Source organism: Polypterus senegalus, chromosome 16 (assembly GCF_016835505.1).
Source record: "Polypterus senegalus isolate Bchr_013 chromosome 16, ASM1683550v1, whole genome shotgun sequence".
NCBI classification, from domain to species: Eukaryota; Metazoa; Chordata; class Cladistia; order Polypteriformes; family Polypteridae; genus Polypterus; species Polypterus senegalus.
Genome location: NC_053169.1, coordinates 96,318,411 through 96,337,633, shown reverse-complemented (window position 1 = coordinate 96,337,633; position 19,223 = coordinate 96,318,411). Strand labels below are relative to the sequence as shown.

General features: G+C 39.0%; 1 protein-coding gene across 1 annotated transcript in view; it reads left to right on the top strand.

Annotated features, from left to right (window-relative positions):
- Positions 1-19,223, top strand: part of mtfr2 (mitochondrial fission regulator 2) — a 31,861-nt gene that overhangs the window by 2,862 nt on the left and 9,776 nt on the right. The window contains exons 2-5 of the mRNA XM_039737952.1: positions 4,251-4,403; positions 6,785-6,889; positions 12,728-12,852; positions 18,531-18,757. Coding sequence (XP_039593886.1) covers positions 4,332-4,403; positions 6,785-6,889; positions 12,728-12,852; positions 18,531-18,757 — 529 coding nt within the window. The 5' untranslated portion in view covers positions 4,251-4,331. The remainder of the gene's footprint in view (positions 1-4,250; positions 4,404-6,784; positions 6,890-12,727; positions 12,853-18,530; positions 18,758-19,223) is intronic.

The following is a 19,223-nucleotide window of genomic DNA, read 5'->3' as shown; positions in this document are numbered from 1 at the left end:
GGCTCTACATTCAGAATTAAACCTCTTGACAACTAAAGAAACCGAACAACTAATTTACAAATCCAGACATCATTATTATGAACATGGAGAGAAAGCTAATAAGCTTTTAGCGCAACAAATCCACAAGCAAGATGTACGCAACGCAATCTCGGTAATTACTAACACAACGGAGATAAAATCATCGAACACAAAAATATAATGTACACTTTTAGAGACTACTATAAATCCCTATATACTACTGAGTTTAAAGAAGACAATATACAATCTAATGCATTTCTGGATAAATTACAGATACCACAAATTGACGCTATTAGTGTGGAGGAGCTCGATAAACCTCTGTCATTATCAGAATTACTGGATGCTATAAAGTCACTCCAAGGTGGAAAAGCAGCAGGCCCTGACGGCTACCCTGCAGAGTTTTACAAGAAATTCTCCGCTCAGCTAGCTCCCTCCTATTAGCAACATTTACAGAAGCCAGAGATAACCAATCTCTTCCACAAACCTTTCGCCAAGCACTAATCACTGTCTTCCCAAAACAAAATAAGGACTTATTACAATGTGCATCATACAGACCAATTTCACTTCTGAATAACGACGTTAAAATACTCTCTAAAATCATAGCTAGAAGGATGGAGAAAGTGCTCCCTCAGTAATATCACAAGACCAAACTGGATTTATTAGGGGCCGACACTTGTCTTCAAATCTTCGACGCCTGTTTAATGTAATATACTCACCAACTAAATCAAACACCCAAGAAATATTATTATCATTGGATGCAGAAAAAGCATTCGACATGATTGAATGGAAATACCTTTTACTATTTTGAGAAGTTTGGGTTTGGCCCGAACATTTGTGCATGGATTAAATTACTGTATACTAACCCAGAAGCTTCAGTTTGCATCAATAACATTTGCTCAGACTACTTTAAACTAGAACGTGGCACAAGACAAGGATGCCCTTTGTCACCACTGCTGTTTGCAATTGCCATTGAACCACTGGCAATTCATTGTCGAAATACCGATCAGATAAAGGGGATTAGCAGAGAAGGACTGGAACAGAAAATCTCATTATATGCAGATGACATGGTACTGTATATATCGGACCCAGAAAATTCTGTGCCTGCAGTCTTAGCAGCACTCACAGAATTTCAAAAGCTCTCTGGTCTCAGAATTAATCTGAATAAAATCTGTACTCTTTCCGGTGAATTCGCAAGCATATAATATTAGATTAGACACCCTTCCTTTTATCATGCACAATGTGTTCTAATGAAAAAAATGCAATGCTTGTTATTACTACAAATCTTTGTGACGTATTTATAATTTGTTGGAATGACAAATGCAATGCTCATGTCTCGGTTATATGCCATTTGGTATAGGATTTGTAAAAACATTGTTAATGTTTGTTAAGCATCATCTGTTGGAATAACAAATGCAATACATATTATTACTAAAAATGTTTGGTGCACCCTCTGTTGAAATGACAAATGTTTCTGTTATATGCTATTTGGTGTGGGATTTGTAAAAGCAGTGTTAATGTTAGTAATTCTCCATCTATTGAAATGACAAATGCAATTCATTTTATTGCACACAATGTTTTTCATGTGCTGTCTTTTGGAATAAAAGAGACATGGCAACCGGGCAGACAACAGTCATATGAAAAACTTTGGGAACACCTCTTAATTCTTTGGATTTTTGTTTCTCATTGGCTGAGCTTTCAAAGTAGCAACTTCCTTTTAATATCTGACATGCCTTGTGGACACAGTAGGATTTCAGCAGTGACATTAAGATTATTGGATTAACAGAAAATATGCAATATGCATCATAACAAAATTAGACAGGTGCATAAATGTGGGCACCCCAACAGAGATATGACATCAATACTTAGTTGAGCCTCCTTTTGCTCCTTTGAGCCTCTCGACGCTGTCCTCCTGTAGCCTCTGATGAGTGTCTGGATTCTGGATGGAGGTATTTCTGTCCATTCTTCATACAAAATCTCTCCAGTTCAGTTCAATTTGATGGCTGCTGAACGTGAACAGCCTGCTTCAAATCATCCCATAGATTTGCGATGATATTCAAGTCAGGGGACTGTGACGGCCATTCCAGAACATCTCCCTCTGCATGAATGCCTTTGTAGATTTCCAACTGTGTCTTGTTGGAATATCCAACCCCTGTGTAACTTCAACTTTGTGGCTGATGCTTGAACATTATCCTGAAGAATTTGTTGATATTGGGTTGAATTCATCCGACCCTCGACTTTAACAAGGGCCCCAGTCCCTGAACTAGCCACACAGCCAAACAGCATGATGGGACCTCCACCAAATTTGACAGGAGGTAGCAGGTGCTTTTCTTGGAATGCGGTGTTCTTCTTCCACCATGCAAAGTGCTTTTTGTTATGACCCATTCATCCATCCATTATCCAACCTGCTATATCCTAACTACTGTGTCACGGGGGTCTGCTGGAGCCAATCCTAGACAACACAGGGTGCAAGGTAGAAAACAAACCCCAGGCAGAGCGCCAGCCCACTGCTGTTCTGTTCTGACCAAATAACTAAATGTTTGTCTCATCACATCAAAGCACTTTGTTCCAAAATGAATCTGACTTGTCTAAATGAGCATTTGATACAACACGTGACTCTGTTTGTGGCGTGAGTGCAGAAAGGGCTTCTTTCTCATCACCCTGCCATACAGATGTTCTTTGTGCAAATTGCACTGAATTGTAGGACGATGTACAGATACACCGTCTGCAGCGAGATGTTCTTGCAGGTCTTTGGAGGTGATCTGTGGGTTGTCTGTCACCATTCTCACAATCCTGCTCATGTGCCACTCCTGTATTTTTCTTGGCCTGCCAGACCTGCTGTGTTGGTTTAACAGCAACTGTGCCTGTGGCCTTCCATTTCCTGATTCCATTCCTTACAGTTGAACCTGACAGTTTAAACCTCTGAGATGGCTTTTTGTAGCCTTCCCCTAAACCAGGAGACTCAACAATCTTTGTTTTCAGATCTTTGAGAGTTGCTTTGAGGATCCCATGCTGTCTGTCACTCTTCAGAGGAGAGTCAAAGGGAAGGAAGCACAACTTGTGATTGACCACCTTAAATACCTTTGACCACTCATGATGGACACTCCTGTCTATGAAGTTCAAGGCTTCATGAGCTCATCATACCAAGTAATCAGCACTGAGCAGTGACAGCCATTCAAATCAGCACAATGACAAGGGGACCCACATTTGTGCACAATCAGTTTTTCACATTTGATTTAATTTCATACAACTAAATACTGTGTCATTAAAAATCTTTGTTCAGAAAACCCCGCAGTACTCCAATATTCCTAGGAAATGAAAGACACACCACTGTTACGTTTTTTTGTTACAGGCTGAGAGGGGTTCCCAAACTTTTTCATATGACTGTATCTTTTAATAAGTTGGCTGTGCTCGCAGGGGCCATGCTTTAATTCTCATAATCCTTTATGCCCACCAGGTTGCCACTATCAAATATCTATTAAATTCCCAGAGTATATTGGGTTGTAACATTTTAATTAAGACCAAGATCAAAGTTTTAGCCCCATTACTGTGTGAGTAATCCTTTTAGAAACAGACAGACATTAACATGTAGCTTAGCTGTGCTATCTGTCCAGGACATTTTGAAATCTAAGTAACTAACGCAGGCCTCCGTGTTAACGTTAGCAGTGAAGCAGGAAAATGCTTACGTCTCTGTTATATGCCATTTGGTATGGGATTCTAGCACAGCGTTCCTATGTAGGTGGCCCAGCGACTTGCTGTATGTATGTTGTATTCCGGTAAGCCAGTTTACTACCAAAGCTGAATCTGTGCCGTACCTTCATTTGTATAAAGCACTCTCTCACAGCTGCCTATCATAGTATAATTAAAAATGTATTGACAAAGTGTCAGCTAATTTTCTTTTTTCTACAGCATCATCAAATTTCAATCAAAGCTCTTGAGATTTTGGGGTGTTTAGTTTTTCTGTTGTGGGGATCCCCTTAATGTTGATATAATGGAATGTCCTTTCTTAGTGGATACCTGCTGACCTAGATGTACCATCCTGCCAAATTTCAGCTTTTTAATAAGATGGGGAATAGTGTCTTTGTTGAAGAGTGAGTGAGAGTGAGTCAATCATCTTTGCATTGTATACAACATGTATAGATGTGGTTGTAATATAACAGTATACTTGTTAAACCAATGCAACTTAAATGAGAATTTATATCCATCTAATATTCTACATTCTTTTAACCTTTCAGTACAAATGAGGAATCCCTAAGTCGGCTCTGCAGAAGCTGAACAACTCAGTTCTGAACCTCCCTGTATGCAACTTACTGTAAATGTCTCTCCATTTGGACCTGCTTAGTATTTTAAGATGCATTTTAGAGTATTTTGGAGTTCCAGAAGAATTGGTGAGATTTACTTTTCTCCCCTTTTATTTTGTAGAATATGTTGCTAAGTACTTTTCCAATTATTATGAGCCTAACTTATCATACAGGCATTGTTTTTACAAATTTTTTTTGGATGGAAAATGTTAACTATTGTTTTGGACTTAAGATTAAATATGTTTAATAAATCGGATAATACAGTACATTGAAATGGACTCTAAATAAACTACCAACATCCGATCCTATGTCAATAAACCCCCAATATCCTATCAGTGCTTGATAATCTGTAATTCTACACTTTGTTAGGTTCAAATGAAGGCTAAATACTCAACTTTTATAGTGAAGGCCTGGATTCCTTCTGTTAACTGACACATTTCAAAATCCTCCTCCATACACAGAATGCTGAACCGTGTTCTGCTGCAGGCACTTGCATAGGAGGGGCTTTATTTCCACCCATCAAAGTGGGTATAGACAGTATCCGGAAGAGAAAAATGTGGAATTAGTTGGCTTTGCCTTTAGTATGTAAGCCATAAACAAGTGGCAAGGCATAAAGATGGTTATAAGGCTGCCATATTTGCATTTTAGCTTAAACCAATATTAACTTTTAGGAACTTTGGTTTCTTTCCTGAGGCTACACCCGCATCTCTTATTTATTTCTGTATCACCAGCCTGAAATCTGTTACTGCAAGCCGTCCCTAATTTATGGGTGACGGGTGTAATCCACAGTTTCTTCCATCCATACATCTATTATCCAACCCGCTATATCACGGGGTCTGCTGGAGCTAATCCCAGACAACACAGGGTACAAGGCCGGAAACAAAGCCCGGACAGGGCGCCAGCCCACTGCAGGGCACACACATTAGGGACAATTTAGGATCGCCAACGCACCTAACCTGCATGCATTTGGACTGTGGGAGGAAACCCAAACAGACTTGAGGAGAACATGCAAACTCCACGCAGGGAGGACCCGGGAAGCGAACCCAGATCTCCTTACTGCCAGGCAGCAGCGCTACCACTGCGCCCACCATGCCAGTTTCTCATTGGGGAATTTACTTATTGCTTCATAGGCACACAGTCATCTACAATTTTTTATTTTTTTTTTTTTAATTTATTTTCTTGATAAATCACAATGTGTGACTCTTCAATTCCACCCGGAGGGCTAAACGTTACATTATACAAAGTTATTGTCTGTTATACCTGCATTTTTATCACTCTTTAATATTGTTTTTTTATCAGTATACTGCTGCTGGAGTGTGTGAATTTCCCCTTGGGATTAATAAAGTACCTACCTACCTACCAACCAACGTTGCATTTAAATCCAAATTTGATGACAGATATGTAAAGATGTCCTTATTTGTAGAATAGAAAGAAGTCTGTTGTTTTACCTCGGCCTGTTTATTTTACTATTGGCTTACTTGTTTTTCCAATTTCTCACATTTTTTGACTCTGCTTGTAAGCTGAAAGCAGGTGTACTGATGGGTGGGATGAGGCAGGCAGCTCTTATCTGGGCTTAACAGTTAACGCAGAGTGTTAGTGCTCTGGTTTGGTAAGCCACATCTATGTTTAGGATAAGTGTTGTTTTTTTCCAATGAAGAGTTAAATTGTGAATATTTATATATATTTTTTTTTTTTTATTATAATCTAGAACAGCGGTCCTCAATCACGGTCCTGGAGGGCTGCAGTGGCTTTTCATTCCAGCCAGTGTCCTAATTAGAACTCCGTCCTTGCTGATAATGATAGTTGGTGTTTAACTCCATGCCTTGTTAGCGCTTTCATTCATCAAATTCAAATTTTAGTTACTTAGTAGATCAGAGGTCCTCAATTACAGTCCTGGAGATCTGCTATGGCTGCAGGTTTTCACTTTAACAAATTTCTTAATTAGAACCCTTTTATTTTTCGGGCTTAATTTTAGTTCTCTTGCCTGAACCCTTAATTGTCAATTTTAAATTTTAGCAGCTGCATTTAAGCTTTAATTTCTTAATCAGACATTTATTTAATGAGATGCAGATAACCAATAAACCAGCGGCTCTCCAGCTCACATGCTAACCATGGAGTATCTGTGATATAAATGTTTAGAAATGAATGAGAGGGGAATATGGAAGGACCATTAAGTTTAAATCTATTCTGGTCCGCAAAACACTTGGATAATTTTCTCACAGAAGGAAACTCTACAGTGCAATTCATATTGTTCTTGGGTGATTTCAAGCATTAGCAAGCCCAATAGTTCAATACCAAGTTTCATTATCGGCATGGACTGCTTTCTATTTAGGAAGCTAGTTGGAATGAAAACCTGCAGCCACTGCGGCCCCTGACCTATAGGGTGGTCCAGATCTAATTATGCAATTTTGAAGCGAAAGACAGACATGCTTTTATTTTGATCTGATTTTTTTTTTTTTCTTGTTCAGCTTGTTCCAGTGTGGGATAGTCATCTGTGTGGCCAGCACCGCAGCATTATTCGGATGATTGGAAGCAACCTGCCATTAACTCCTCCCCCAAGAGCACATTTCCGGGTAAAAGAAGCACATTCTGGTATCTATTGACACTTTCGGGGTGGGTGGTGAAAGGAAATGTTCTGTGATTAAATGTGTGTGTTTACTGTATCTCTCTCTCGCACATACACATACATACATATAAAAACTGTCGATTATTCACTCCCATCCTAGACTGCTACCACAATTCACTGTGTTTATAACTGAAAACTGTCAAATTCTGCCAGTATTAAAACGTTAATGAAATGATGACGAGGGAGAGAACATCAAACGTTGCAGTAAGAAAGCAGATTATTTTAATAAGTAGTGACTTGTGAGAGGACTTGGTATTAGAATAGCCACATGATTAGCATGGGATGTTATTATAGTCAGTTATTTACAATACAGCGTGTAACGTGAACAGGTTAACAGAACATATTGGATAAGAAGGGACGTGCAGGGCACACGTAAGTCAGTATGTGTGAAGTGTGGCTGTTAGGTAATCAATCAATCAACATTTATTTATATAGCACATTTTCATACAAAAAAATGTAGCTCAAAGTGCTTTACAAAATGAAGAATAGAAAAATAGAAGACACAATAAAAAATAAACATAAGTCAACATTAATTAACATAGAATAAGTAAGGTCCGATGGCCAGGGTGGACAGAAAAAAACAAAAAAAAACTCCAAAAGCTGGAGAAAAAAAATAAAATCTTTAGGGGTTCCAGACCAGAGACCGCCCAGTCCCTCTGGGCAATCTACCTAACATAAATCAAACAGTCCTCTTTGTATTTAGGGTTTTCATGAAAGGACCTGATGATGATGGTCATGTAGACTTCTGGCTTTCAGTCCATCAATGTTGGTGCATAGATGCTTTGAGTAGGTGGTGGTGGCGCAGGCAGCCACCACAAAGAAACCAGAAAAAGAAACAGAAGAGAGAGTTGGGGTCAGTATGGATTTTGGAGCCACTGTGAATAGTTATTATGATGAATTGAACATACAGAGTATCAGGATTAAGTTAAAGTGAAGTTATAAAAAGGCCATGTTAAAGTAATGTGTTTTCAGCAGTTTTTTAAACTGCTCTACTGTATCAGCCTGGTGAATTCCTATTGGCAGGCTATTCCAGATTTTAGGTGCATAACAGCAGAAGGCCGCCTGCCGCCTCACCACTTCTTTTAAGTTTAGCTTTTGGAATTCTAAGGAGACACTCATTTGAAGATCTAAGGTTACGATTTGGAATATAAGGTGTCAGACATTCCGATATATAAGATGGAGCGAGATTATTTAAGGCTTTATAAACCATAAGCAGTATTTTAAAGTCAATCCTGAATGACACAGGTAACCAGTGTAGTGACATCAAAACTGGAGAAATGTGTTCAGATTTTCTTTTCCTAGTTAGGATTCTAGCAGCTGCATTCTGCACTCGTTGCAAATGATTTATGTCTTTTTTGGGTAGTCCTGAGAGGAGTGCGTTACAGTAATCTAGTCGACTGAAAACAAAAGCGTGAATTAATTTCTCAGCATCTTTCAATGATATAAGAGGTCTAACTTTTGCTATGTTTCTTAAGTGAAAAAATGCTGTCCTAGTGGTCTGATGAATATGCGATTTAAAATTCAGATTACAGTCAATAGTTACCCCAAAGTTTTTTAGTTCCGTCTTAACTTTTAATCCTAATGCATCAAATTCATTTCTGATAACCTCATTGAATCCATTATTGCCAATTACTAAAATTTCAGTTTTCTCTTTATTTAGTTTGAGAAAATTACTATTCATCCATTCAGAAATACCAGTAAGACATTGTGTTAGTGAATCAAGAGAATCGGGGTCATCAGGTGCTATTGATAAGTACAGCTGTGTGTCATCAGCATAGCTGTGGTAGCTTGCGTTGTTACCTGAGATAATCTGACCTAACGGAAGCATGTAGATTGAGAAGAGCAGCGGACCCAGGATAGAGCCTTGTGGAACACCATATAGGATATCATGTGTCTTTGAGTTGTAATTACCACAACTAACAAAATATTTTCTCCCTGCCAGGTAGGATTCAAACCAATTTAAGACACTGCCAGAGAGGCCCACCCATTGACTAAGGCGATTTCTAAGAATATTATGATCAATGGTGTCAAATGCAGCACTCAGATCTAAGAGGATGAGAACAGATAAATGGCCTCTGTCTGCATTTACCCGCAAGTCATTTACTACTTTAACAAGTGCAGTTTCTGTGCTGTGATTTGTTCTGAAACCCGACTGAAATTTATCAAGAATAGCAGGTTTATTGAGGTGGTCATTTAATTGCATAATGGCTGCCTTCTCCAGAACTTTACTTATGAAAGGCAGGTTAGAGATGGGTCTAAAATCTTCAAAGGCAGAGGGGTCAAGATTATTTTTCTTGAGCAGGGGTTTAACTACAGCAGTCTTAAGACAGTCTGGAAAGACCCCCGTATCTAATGACGAATTCACTATGTCAAGAATATTGTCAATTAGCACGCCTGATATTTCTTTGAAAAACCTGGTTGGTATCGGGTCAAGGACGCAGGTGGAGGGTTTCAGTTGAGAGATTATACTATGTAATTCAGGTAAATCTATCCTGGTGAAAGCATTTAATTTGTTTATAATGGAGTACCGGGGCTTTGGAGGTTCTGCAGTGTTGGGGAGATATACTATGTTATTTCTAATATCATTAATGTAGTATACCGACATTTATAATAATTGTCGGAAAACGTAATTTGTTGTGTAAATGTTATTGTCAGCGAAAATATTCCCCTCTATGTAACCTGTAAGTACCTGTATGTTTAACTTGGCTTTCAATGCAGATCTGGAAAACGTAGTGTACACCTGGCCATGGGTAAAATTAAATAACAAATAAACTCCAACGTTCTTAAATGTTTGTCCTTGTGACTTGGTGATAGTCATACAATATTCTAAACGAACGAGGAATTGCCTATGTTGTAATATAAAGTGAATATTTTGCTTTGAGTTGTCAGTGTTGTGGAATCCCCTGTAGTTCTTCCGTCATAATGTTTCTTGTTGTCTGGCAGTTTGCTGCTTCTCTTCAGAAAGGTTGCATGTGTAATTCGTTTTTCATTCACTGTCGAGATGCAAGACTTGCTGTCGCTGATCTTCGGATCATGTCACTCTGATTTGTCGTATGTTGTCTTTGTTGTTCTAAGGCAGGGGTGGGCAGAATTAGTCCTGGAGGACCGCAGTGGCTGCAGGTTTTCGTTCCAACCCAGTTGCTTAATAAGAAGCACTTATTGCTCAAGTAACACTCCTGCTTCATTTTAGTGGTCTCGCTTGTTAAGATTTTGAACGCTCATTGCTTATTTTAGTCTTAAACAGCTGTAGTCTTGGTTTTTAATTGTTCCTTATTATCAAAAAGATGCAAATGACAAAAGAAACCAGCATTTCTCCATTTAGCTCGTTTCCATTTACACCTGTGTGTTATTTATCATGCACTATTGGGTTTAATTAAATACTTGGAAGGAAAGTGAAGAGAAAAAAGTGAAGCACTGAGAATAAATCGTCTGTTTTAGACTTCAAATCTTTTGGATGATATCCTTAGAAAGGAAAAAAAAATCTAGGAAATGAGAATGACTTGACATGGCAGAGTTAAAGCACTAGCAAGCCATGCAATTAAATAATTGATAAGGATTAGGTTTTAATTAAGCAACTGGATTGGAACAAAAACCTGCAACCACTGCGGCCCTTCAGGACTGAATCTGCCCACCCGTGTCTAAGGCATCTTGCCTGTGTTAGTTGGTCTGGCGTGATGTCGATGTTTCTGCTTGTGTGCGTTGGTCTGAGTATGTAGGCCGGTGAGAGCGTTTCTGTTGGTCGTAGCTAGGCTGTATGTGCCTTTTCATTTTATCGGGAGGCTTACGTTGACGTGAAGGAAAAAAGGAGGTGTAAAATGGTAGTGTCATAATGCAGTTTTGGTGAGTAACAAAGTATGCACCGAATAAACAGTCAAATACCACAGTCGGTAATCGGTTACACTGAACAATTGAAGAGGATAAGCCTAAGAGCAAAACTCTGTCAGGATCACATATTCCTTGCTATTGTTGTGGAGGAAAATAATAGTTGTGGCAACTACTGTTTATATCGAGCATGGACAGACACAAGCGAAATGATATAAGGATTGTAGTACATTTAAACATGATTTTTTTTTTATGGCAAATGAAAAGTACTTAATATTTTTTATGAGTCATAGTCACCCCCTTAGGCATTTAATATTGCATATTTGGTAGCTGTTCCTTTCAAGCAGTTACTGCCGTAAGTCTTCATTGTGATGCATTTCCGTACTTGGTTTGTTCATATTCTAGACTACTTGCTGTTATTGCACTGTTGTGGTTCTTGTTGAGTGTGTTGTGTGTGTGTTTTTTTTTACTGCACTATTTTAAATTATATGTCTATCTTGTGGGTTTTGAAATACGGAAGCCGAGACAGGACATGCAATATCGTTATTTTTCTAAATTTTTTAGCTCGCGATAACGGACTAATTTTATCGAGATCTCGAGAAAACAAAAGATCTTGTTTTCTCGTAATTATGAAATGATTGTATCTAATGTTTCATGTTGAGCTTATTGAAGCCACGTCCTGTTTGAAATGGAAACTGTATTGATCAGCGCGTCACATTTTTGTTCAATAAAGGAATGAAATATGTTTATGCTTTAGTTGAGAACATAATGTTAGTGTCTGTCATTTAAGAAGAAGATGGTGGTTAGCAAGGCTTCAGCTGTATAGGCGTTGCAATCTAAGTGAACCTGATGACAGGAGCAAAGGTTACGTTTTGTTTTCTCAAGATTGGGATAAAATTATTCCGTTATTGTGAGAAAACAAATTTTCATTTTCTCGACAGCTCGATACAATTATTCCGTTATCTCGAGGAGACTATTTAAAAAAAATAACAATATTGCATGTCCTCTCTCGGCTTCCGTATTGAAACTCATAGATTGTGAAAACATTTTATGTCTTCTTACAAGACATTTTTGTTTTATATGTGGGCACTGCCATTTTGGTTGTGGAACATGGTCAAGGGGTCGTGACATCTGGAATCCTTAATGTGACAGGTTTAACGGTCAGAACTGGTGGCCCACTTCTCCACTCAATTTTGCTGATAATCCCTGTATTAGTCTGCAATCCTTTTGGTGAAAATTAACTTCCAGGCTTTATGACTTTTCAGTTGTGGTGTTTTTTTTTTTTTTTTTTTTTTGTACCTCATTTTTTTAGTTAGCAGTTGAAACTTCACAATTGATTGGCTTAACATTTTGTTTTGGTATTTGGCTTGTTCACTGATTACATTTCTGATCCTTATCGTTAAAACCTTTACTGTCTCACTCTGAGTCTGTACACTTACACAATTTAAAGGAGAATTTTTGCTTGTTGCCATACATGTGGAAATGATTAGCGGATTCTCAAAGGTTTTTACATACCTCAAAAATTAAATTTTGAATTCTCTCAGAGCATCACTAGAGGAGTCAGTTCAATGGGTCGGTAGCCATTCAAATAGCTTTGCCCTCTTTTGGTGGTGGAATAATGGTGGTTGTTTTGTGATAGGTGTGAATTGTGGCTTAAATAAGGGAAAGGTTAAATATGTCAGCAAGTGATGAAGCACAAGTTTTGAGTGTGCGCTTCGAAATGTTAACTGGGCCAGCTGGTTTATCCTCCTTAGAGACTCTTCCACATCGGCAGATGATTTTGTGAATGGAGGCGATGAGCCTTCACTAGCCCCCTCCCTGCCCATTGACTTGGTGTTGTGGGCCTCGAAGCGGGCATAGAATTTGTTGAACTCCTTCAGTGAGAAATGGCAGTCGGTGAAAACCCCTTAAAATATTGCACGGCCTTGTCTTCTTAATGGTGTGGCTTTTTCTTTTTACACAGTTGGTCTCCGAGCTGCATACACAGAACTACAGTTGCCCCTCGTCGGATGCAAGTCCTGCAATTGCGTCTTTGGCAGATGTTTTGTGGGTAGCCACTGATGAAAGTGAAAACTTTGTCCGATTCAGGTAATTGCTCCAATTCACTAAACAAAACTGTTTTTTTCCCCAAACAGGATGGCCACAGCTACTTAAGGTGGAGCCAGGGAAAGTGTTTTTTAATGTTATGACAAACCATCTCATCTCCTCAAGAGAGAGAATTTAAACACGAAGAGATCCTGTAGAATCGGAGTTCTGATCAGCCCAACTGACTTGTACAGAATGCCTCAGTTTGTCGTCATAGTAAAAATGAGCTGATACTTAAAAATGGAATGCAGTAACCCGGCCAAAAACATGGAGGTTTGTTAGTCCGTCCTGATGACATTTTGCTGGCCAGGAAGAGAGAGCAGCTTGCTGCCATAAAGATCTTTGTGATGGATCTGCCTTTGTGATTGACTCTGACAGCAGCTGCATAAAACAATGCTGCCAAGGTGGTCATACATGCAGTAATTATGTAACCGTGTCAGTTACTTTTTATAGTTCTAATGTTATTTATCAATGTACTGTAAATGTTGTAGTGGTGGCAAACTCTCATCTCTCTATTATTTTAAAAAAAAAAAAAAATCCTGGGAGGGTAATGAGACATGATCTTCTCGGAAGACACTTTGACGTCCTGCAAGACAAGGCACTGAAACAAAAGGACAGCTGCTGTACAGGCTTTTAAATGATCGTCGTGCAGCATGACAAGCAGAACACGCACCTCGGCAGCAGCAGCACAAAGCCAGTAGCTGATCCTTCCGCTTCTCCTTAGCGTGCGTTCAGCTCGCCCGCTTCACAACGCAGGCGGAAGAGATGTGAAGTGGCTGTAGCATAGTGTGTCCCTGGGGGAGGACTGGGTGGGCGAGCGAAGCGATCGAGACGCGATAATCTCAGAGAGATACTTTGACGTTACGCAAGACCCTGCACATCACGCCCTACTTAGAAACAATTTAAAACAAGTTCACAAACGTCGAACCAAGCAGTTGTTGGAATGCTTTTGGCAGACACATTTCATGTGCTCCCAACTCTTAAAAAAAATGATAAGCGAGAAGCAGAACACCGAGCTCACCAGCAGATGATCCGATGACATCTCCTTAGCTTGCGTTCAGCCAGCCCCCCATTCACAACGTAAGCAGCAGGGACACGAAGTGGCAAAAGGGCATCTTTTGTACAGGCTTTTAAATGATCGACGCACAGCGCGACAAACAGAACACGCAGCTCGCCAGCAGCAGCAGAAAGAAAGACAGCAGCTGGTCCAACTACCTCTCCTTAGTGTGCATTCAGTCCTGCGAGAAAGAGATTTAACCATGCCTGGGGCCGGAAATAAAGGACAATTATTTTTACAAAAGTTTTAAAGTAAAAGTGAAATTTAATGAATATGTAACAATCTCTTTAAATTGTATATCCGGTAACCCGAACCCAGGGGTGGGCGAGCAAAGTTAAGTTAAATAAAGATTTATAAATGTAAGGGTGAATGGCCTTCTGTAGTTGACGTAGATTGACCGAACGTCAGTAACGGTATTGATTTGTGAGAACATTTTTCTTGGTGTTAAGCTTGTGGGACTGTGTTAGAGGTGTTTTGATGAGCATGGACATTGCTAATCAAAAAATAATTAGAAAATTTGTGCTAAGCGTTTAAAAAAAAAAAAAAAAAAACGGTTGACGGAATTAAATTGTGTTATTGATTTAAGCTCTCAATGATGCTGGCAATTGGAGAGAAAATTCTTTCAGCATTTCTGCAGACTTCTTGAATGGTATCTGTGTAAGGTACAGAGAAACAGTGGGTAGTGATTTGATTATGCACCTATGTGGCATCACGACCAACATCTTTCCCATTAGCCTAGGCTGCTTTCTCAGCACATAGTTTACTTAAATGACAGATACCACTTGCATAGGAAACGGAAACAATGAAGCAAGTTTCCAGTGTGGTGCAAAATTATTAGTTTTTGACCATTTGCCATTAATGTGTATGTTGTCAGGTCTACGTTGGCCAAAGAGGTGTTTGTGTGTGTTTTTCAGAGGTTTGTACTGATGCTTAAAATGGGGTAACATAGAACAGGGGCAGGACCTGTGGTATAATCTGGGTAAAAACAGCAGAAGATAATTGACAGAGGCTTTGCTGGGATCCCAAGAGGAGATTTCAAACTTCCCTCAAGGTAGTGACCCACTGAGCTTCTATTCTGAAGGTGAACTGAAGCAAGGGCCCAGCTGGTAGGAGGAAGGGAGGACACCGGAAACAGAGAAAAGAAAGGGGATTATTTGGTGTGTAATGGCCAAGCTCTCCTACCTATAAGACAATTTGTAATGCCTCTATTGGTAGGCCTGAAGAGACTGCAGTGGGTGGCAGGTGGTGCTCTTTCTGTGTACGTTTTTGCACTTCATGGCATCAATTTGGGCTTGAATGGCTGTTATGAGAGTATTTTTTGTGTCAGTTATTTCTTTACAAACATCCACCCATTATCCAACCCACTATATTCTAAATGCAGGGTCACGGGGGGTCTGCTGGAGCCAATCCCATCAGCACAGGGTGCAAGGCAGGAAACAAACCCCTGGCAGGGCGCTAGCCCACCACAGCTTTACAAACATGTTATATATGCATTTGCATATATGGTGCTCTGTAGTTAAGAGATTTTAAAAAATTAATATCTTGCACATTCTGATGCTTTTAAAATGAAGGGTATAAGGCAAGAAGGAAAAGCATAAAAACTTACCAGACACGTTCATTTTTTTTACAGTAATCCATCCTCGATCGCGGGGGTTGCATTCCAGAACCCCCCGCGATAAATGAAAATCCGCGAAGTAGAAAACCATATGTTTGTATGGTTATTTTTATATACGAATTTTAAGCCCTTATAAACTCTCCCACACTGTTAACATTATTAGAGCCCTCTAGACATGAAATAACACCCTTTAGTCAAAAGTTTAAACTGTGCTCCATGACAAGACAGAGATGACAGTTTTTTCTCACAATTAAAAGAATTCAAACATATCTTCCCCTTCAAAGAATGTGTGTCAGGAGCAGAGAATGTCAGAGAGAGAGCGAGAGAAAAGCAAACAATCAAAAAATCAATACGTGCTTTTGGGCTTTTAAGTATGCCGAAGCACCACGATAAAGCAGCAATTTTTTGAGGAGCATCCCTATCCTCTAGGCAAACAGCCCCTCTGCTCACACCCCCTCCGTCAGGCGCAGAGAATGTCCGAGAGAGTGAGAGAGACGGAGAAAAGCAAACAGTCAAGCACAGAGTGGGAAGCAAATCGTATATCATTGAGGAGTTTTATTTAATACGTAATACATGCTCTGATTGGATAGCTTCTAAGCCATCCGCCAATAGCGTCCCTTGTATGAAATCAACTGGGCAAACCAACTGAGGAAGCATGTACCATAAATTAAAAGACCCATTGTCCGCAGAAATCCGCGAACCAGCGAAACATCCGTGATATATATTTACACTAGAAATGCTTACATTTAAAATCCTCAATGGAGTGAAGCCGCGAAAGTCGAAGCGCGATATAGCGAGGGATCACTGAATAGCCAAAACCGTTAAGTACTGATCCCCTCCTTATGTGTTTCTAATATATGTTTGTGACAACAAAAGGGATCTGAAAATAATCATTTTATCACATATTCCTAGTAGTATTTTTGTTGTGGTAAAGTTTTGAACTCTCGCAAGGAGGACAAAGCTTGCCAGGAGGAGTGGTGGTGAAGAGTGTGTTTTTGTGGGACTGTGCTGTAACTGAGGGGCATGGTGAAGATGTATTTGTTTTATTTTTACGTGTGCCTCCGTGTCTATCTGTGCTCGGTCGGGTGCCAATATATCACCTTTCTACAATAGGAAATCAGTTACTTGAGTATTTCAGTTCAACCGTTTATTTTAAATACAGATGAATAATAAAACATATTAAAAATAAAAAAAGTAAAACGTATTAAGAAAATTAAAAATTTGAACTGTATTATCGTCTCTTCAAAATATTCTGAATTAATTTAATCTCAAACTTGCCTTCTATAAACATTGCTTTTTTGCATTTGTTTTAGAATATTGTTCAGGATATTTTCCTCTTTCTTGGTTATATGGATAATTCTCTTTATTCTTAATTATTATATCAATATTTTTGTTCATTTTCTCTTCCCCACATCCATTTTCAACTCTTTCGCTGTTTTTCTATCGCTATCTAAAATTGGACGTCCGTGAATAGATCGTTCGCTTTTCTGCATTGCCATTATAACCGACTATGTTGAAGGGCGAGTTAGGAGCACTGAGAGTGTCGCAGGGTGGGATGGAGAGAGGATGTGCGCAGCGGGAGTAACAATTGGACGAGCAGTGTGGAGGGGCGTGCTCAAGGCTGAATAACACGGACACAATGGAAAGCTTTTTTAATAGAGAGATACTGTAACTGCTGGAGGAATATTGAGCTATGCCAAGGTTAAAAGGGCAATACAAGATACTTTCTATGAAAGAAGATATAAACATTATTGAATTTATTTGTTTTTTGGGTTTTGAAAGATAGTTTCATCTGTGAGAACAATACTTTTTAAAAGCACAGATTCCGTTTGTGTTTCCTTTAATCATTGATATAAAATAAGAAGATCCGATTTTTGCTGCTTGTTTGTTAATTTCTTCTTGCAGTAGAATGGGATTATGGTTAGTGTTTTGTAATGTAATGAAATAATCTTGTAGTCTGAAAGGGAAATTTTTGAAACTTGCCCAGTAGTTTTATACAATTAAAGAATTCATGGTTGAGGTTCTGGTTATGCAAAGTTAGTGGAAGTGCAAGATTTCCTGAGGTCACCAAGCTTACTCCTTTTCCAGGGAGACTCTCTTCTTTTTACAGAGATTTCTGAATTTCCCTGAGTGATTAATAAATAACATATATACTCGCGTATAAGTCCGGTCTTGAAACCTGAAAAATCGATCATAAAATCAGAACCCGACTTATACGCCCATTCAGAAATGCAACACTTAATTATTATTATTATTATCATTATTAGTGTTTTTTAACCATCTTCTTGCCTCCTCCAATCTCGCATCAGTTTCTTAGACGCATCGAATTTTGTTGCAGCAGCGCAGTTACCAATTTCTTTCGCCGCTTCAACGACTTTTAATTTAAAACCAGCTTCATATTTCCTTCTGATTGAACGCTCCACCGTAGATAAGGGATGCTCTTACGCTAAAGATGTATGAGGGTGTTAGAAACAAAAAACAATGCAAATGTCGTTTCGAAATAGTTTGGGTATTACCGTGTGGTCACGTAGGCACAATATAGAGAGAGAAGTTAGGAGCATCCGCTGATACAGTACATTGACGCACCAACACAGAAAAAAAATGCTGTGTGCTCCGTGGTTACTATCTCAGGTGAGCATTAGCATATCATAATCCCATGTACCAATAGCGTGAGTTTACCGCTTTCAACTTATATGAGTGACATTATAAAATACCTGAAATTATACGGTAAAATCAAGCCCCGACTTATCCGCGAGTATATACGGTAATCTAATGCATAGCCTTTTAATAGTTCCGCTCCTAAAAATGGTCTGTCCATGCCTCTAAACTTGTTTGCACTGTTATTTAAAGCTTTTAGTTCTGCTTTATTTTCAAATAAGGTGTTTTGTACTGCTTAAAATATGCATATACAGTATTTATTTTTATTAATCTAGTCAATCTGTGTGTATACTACTCTATTCATTTGACCTGAGCACCTTTAATTCTCTCATCATTTTACTTTTTCTGAAGAAATGAATTTCGTCCAAGGGGGACGGCTCAAAGATCCACCACAACGTCTGCACCTTCAGCAAAAGTTGTTGTATCCACGCAGTCACTGAGAGCCACACAAGAAAAAGGAAATCTGGGAAAACCGTTGCCTGCAAGCACCAACACTTTGAAGAAAATTACAGTCCTGGAGGACGAGCTTTCACGTTTAAGAGCTCAGATTGCAATGATTGTTCACAGCCAGAATCAAGGTGAATTGATATGAAGGTGTTGGCTGCAAAAGAGCCCTCATTGCATAATTATAAATTTAGAATACACCAGAAATTGTTCTCTAAATGTTTAGAACACCTGCTTTGAGAGTCTGCTTTGAAATTACAGTAGATTCGTTATTTCATGGTTGAAGTAACTGAAGTGATGGCAGTCTGCCATGTTGAAAAGTGCAATGTTCTTTTGATCTACAGTACAGTAAATTTTTATTTATGGGATGGCAACTGGTGGATACGTTTTTTTTTTTTTTATTATTATTATTTATTTATTTTAAATGAAAATCAATTTTTGTTTCTGTGTTTCCCAAAACCTACTAGAACCATTGCTCTGAAGTGTCTCCTTTCTTTAGCAGATAGAGAATTCTGCATAAACCGAAAGTTGCTTCTGTTTAGCGGCCCACTGTCTTTGTGGCAATATGAATACCAGGAGTAAAACGCGTAGTTTACAAAT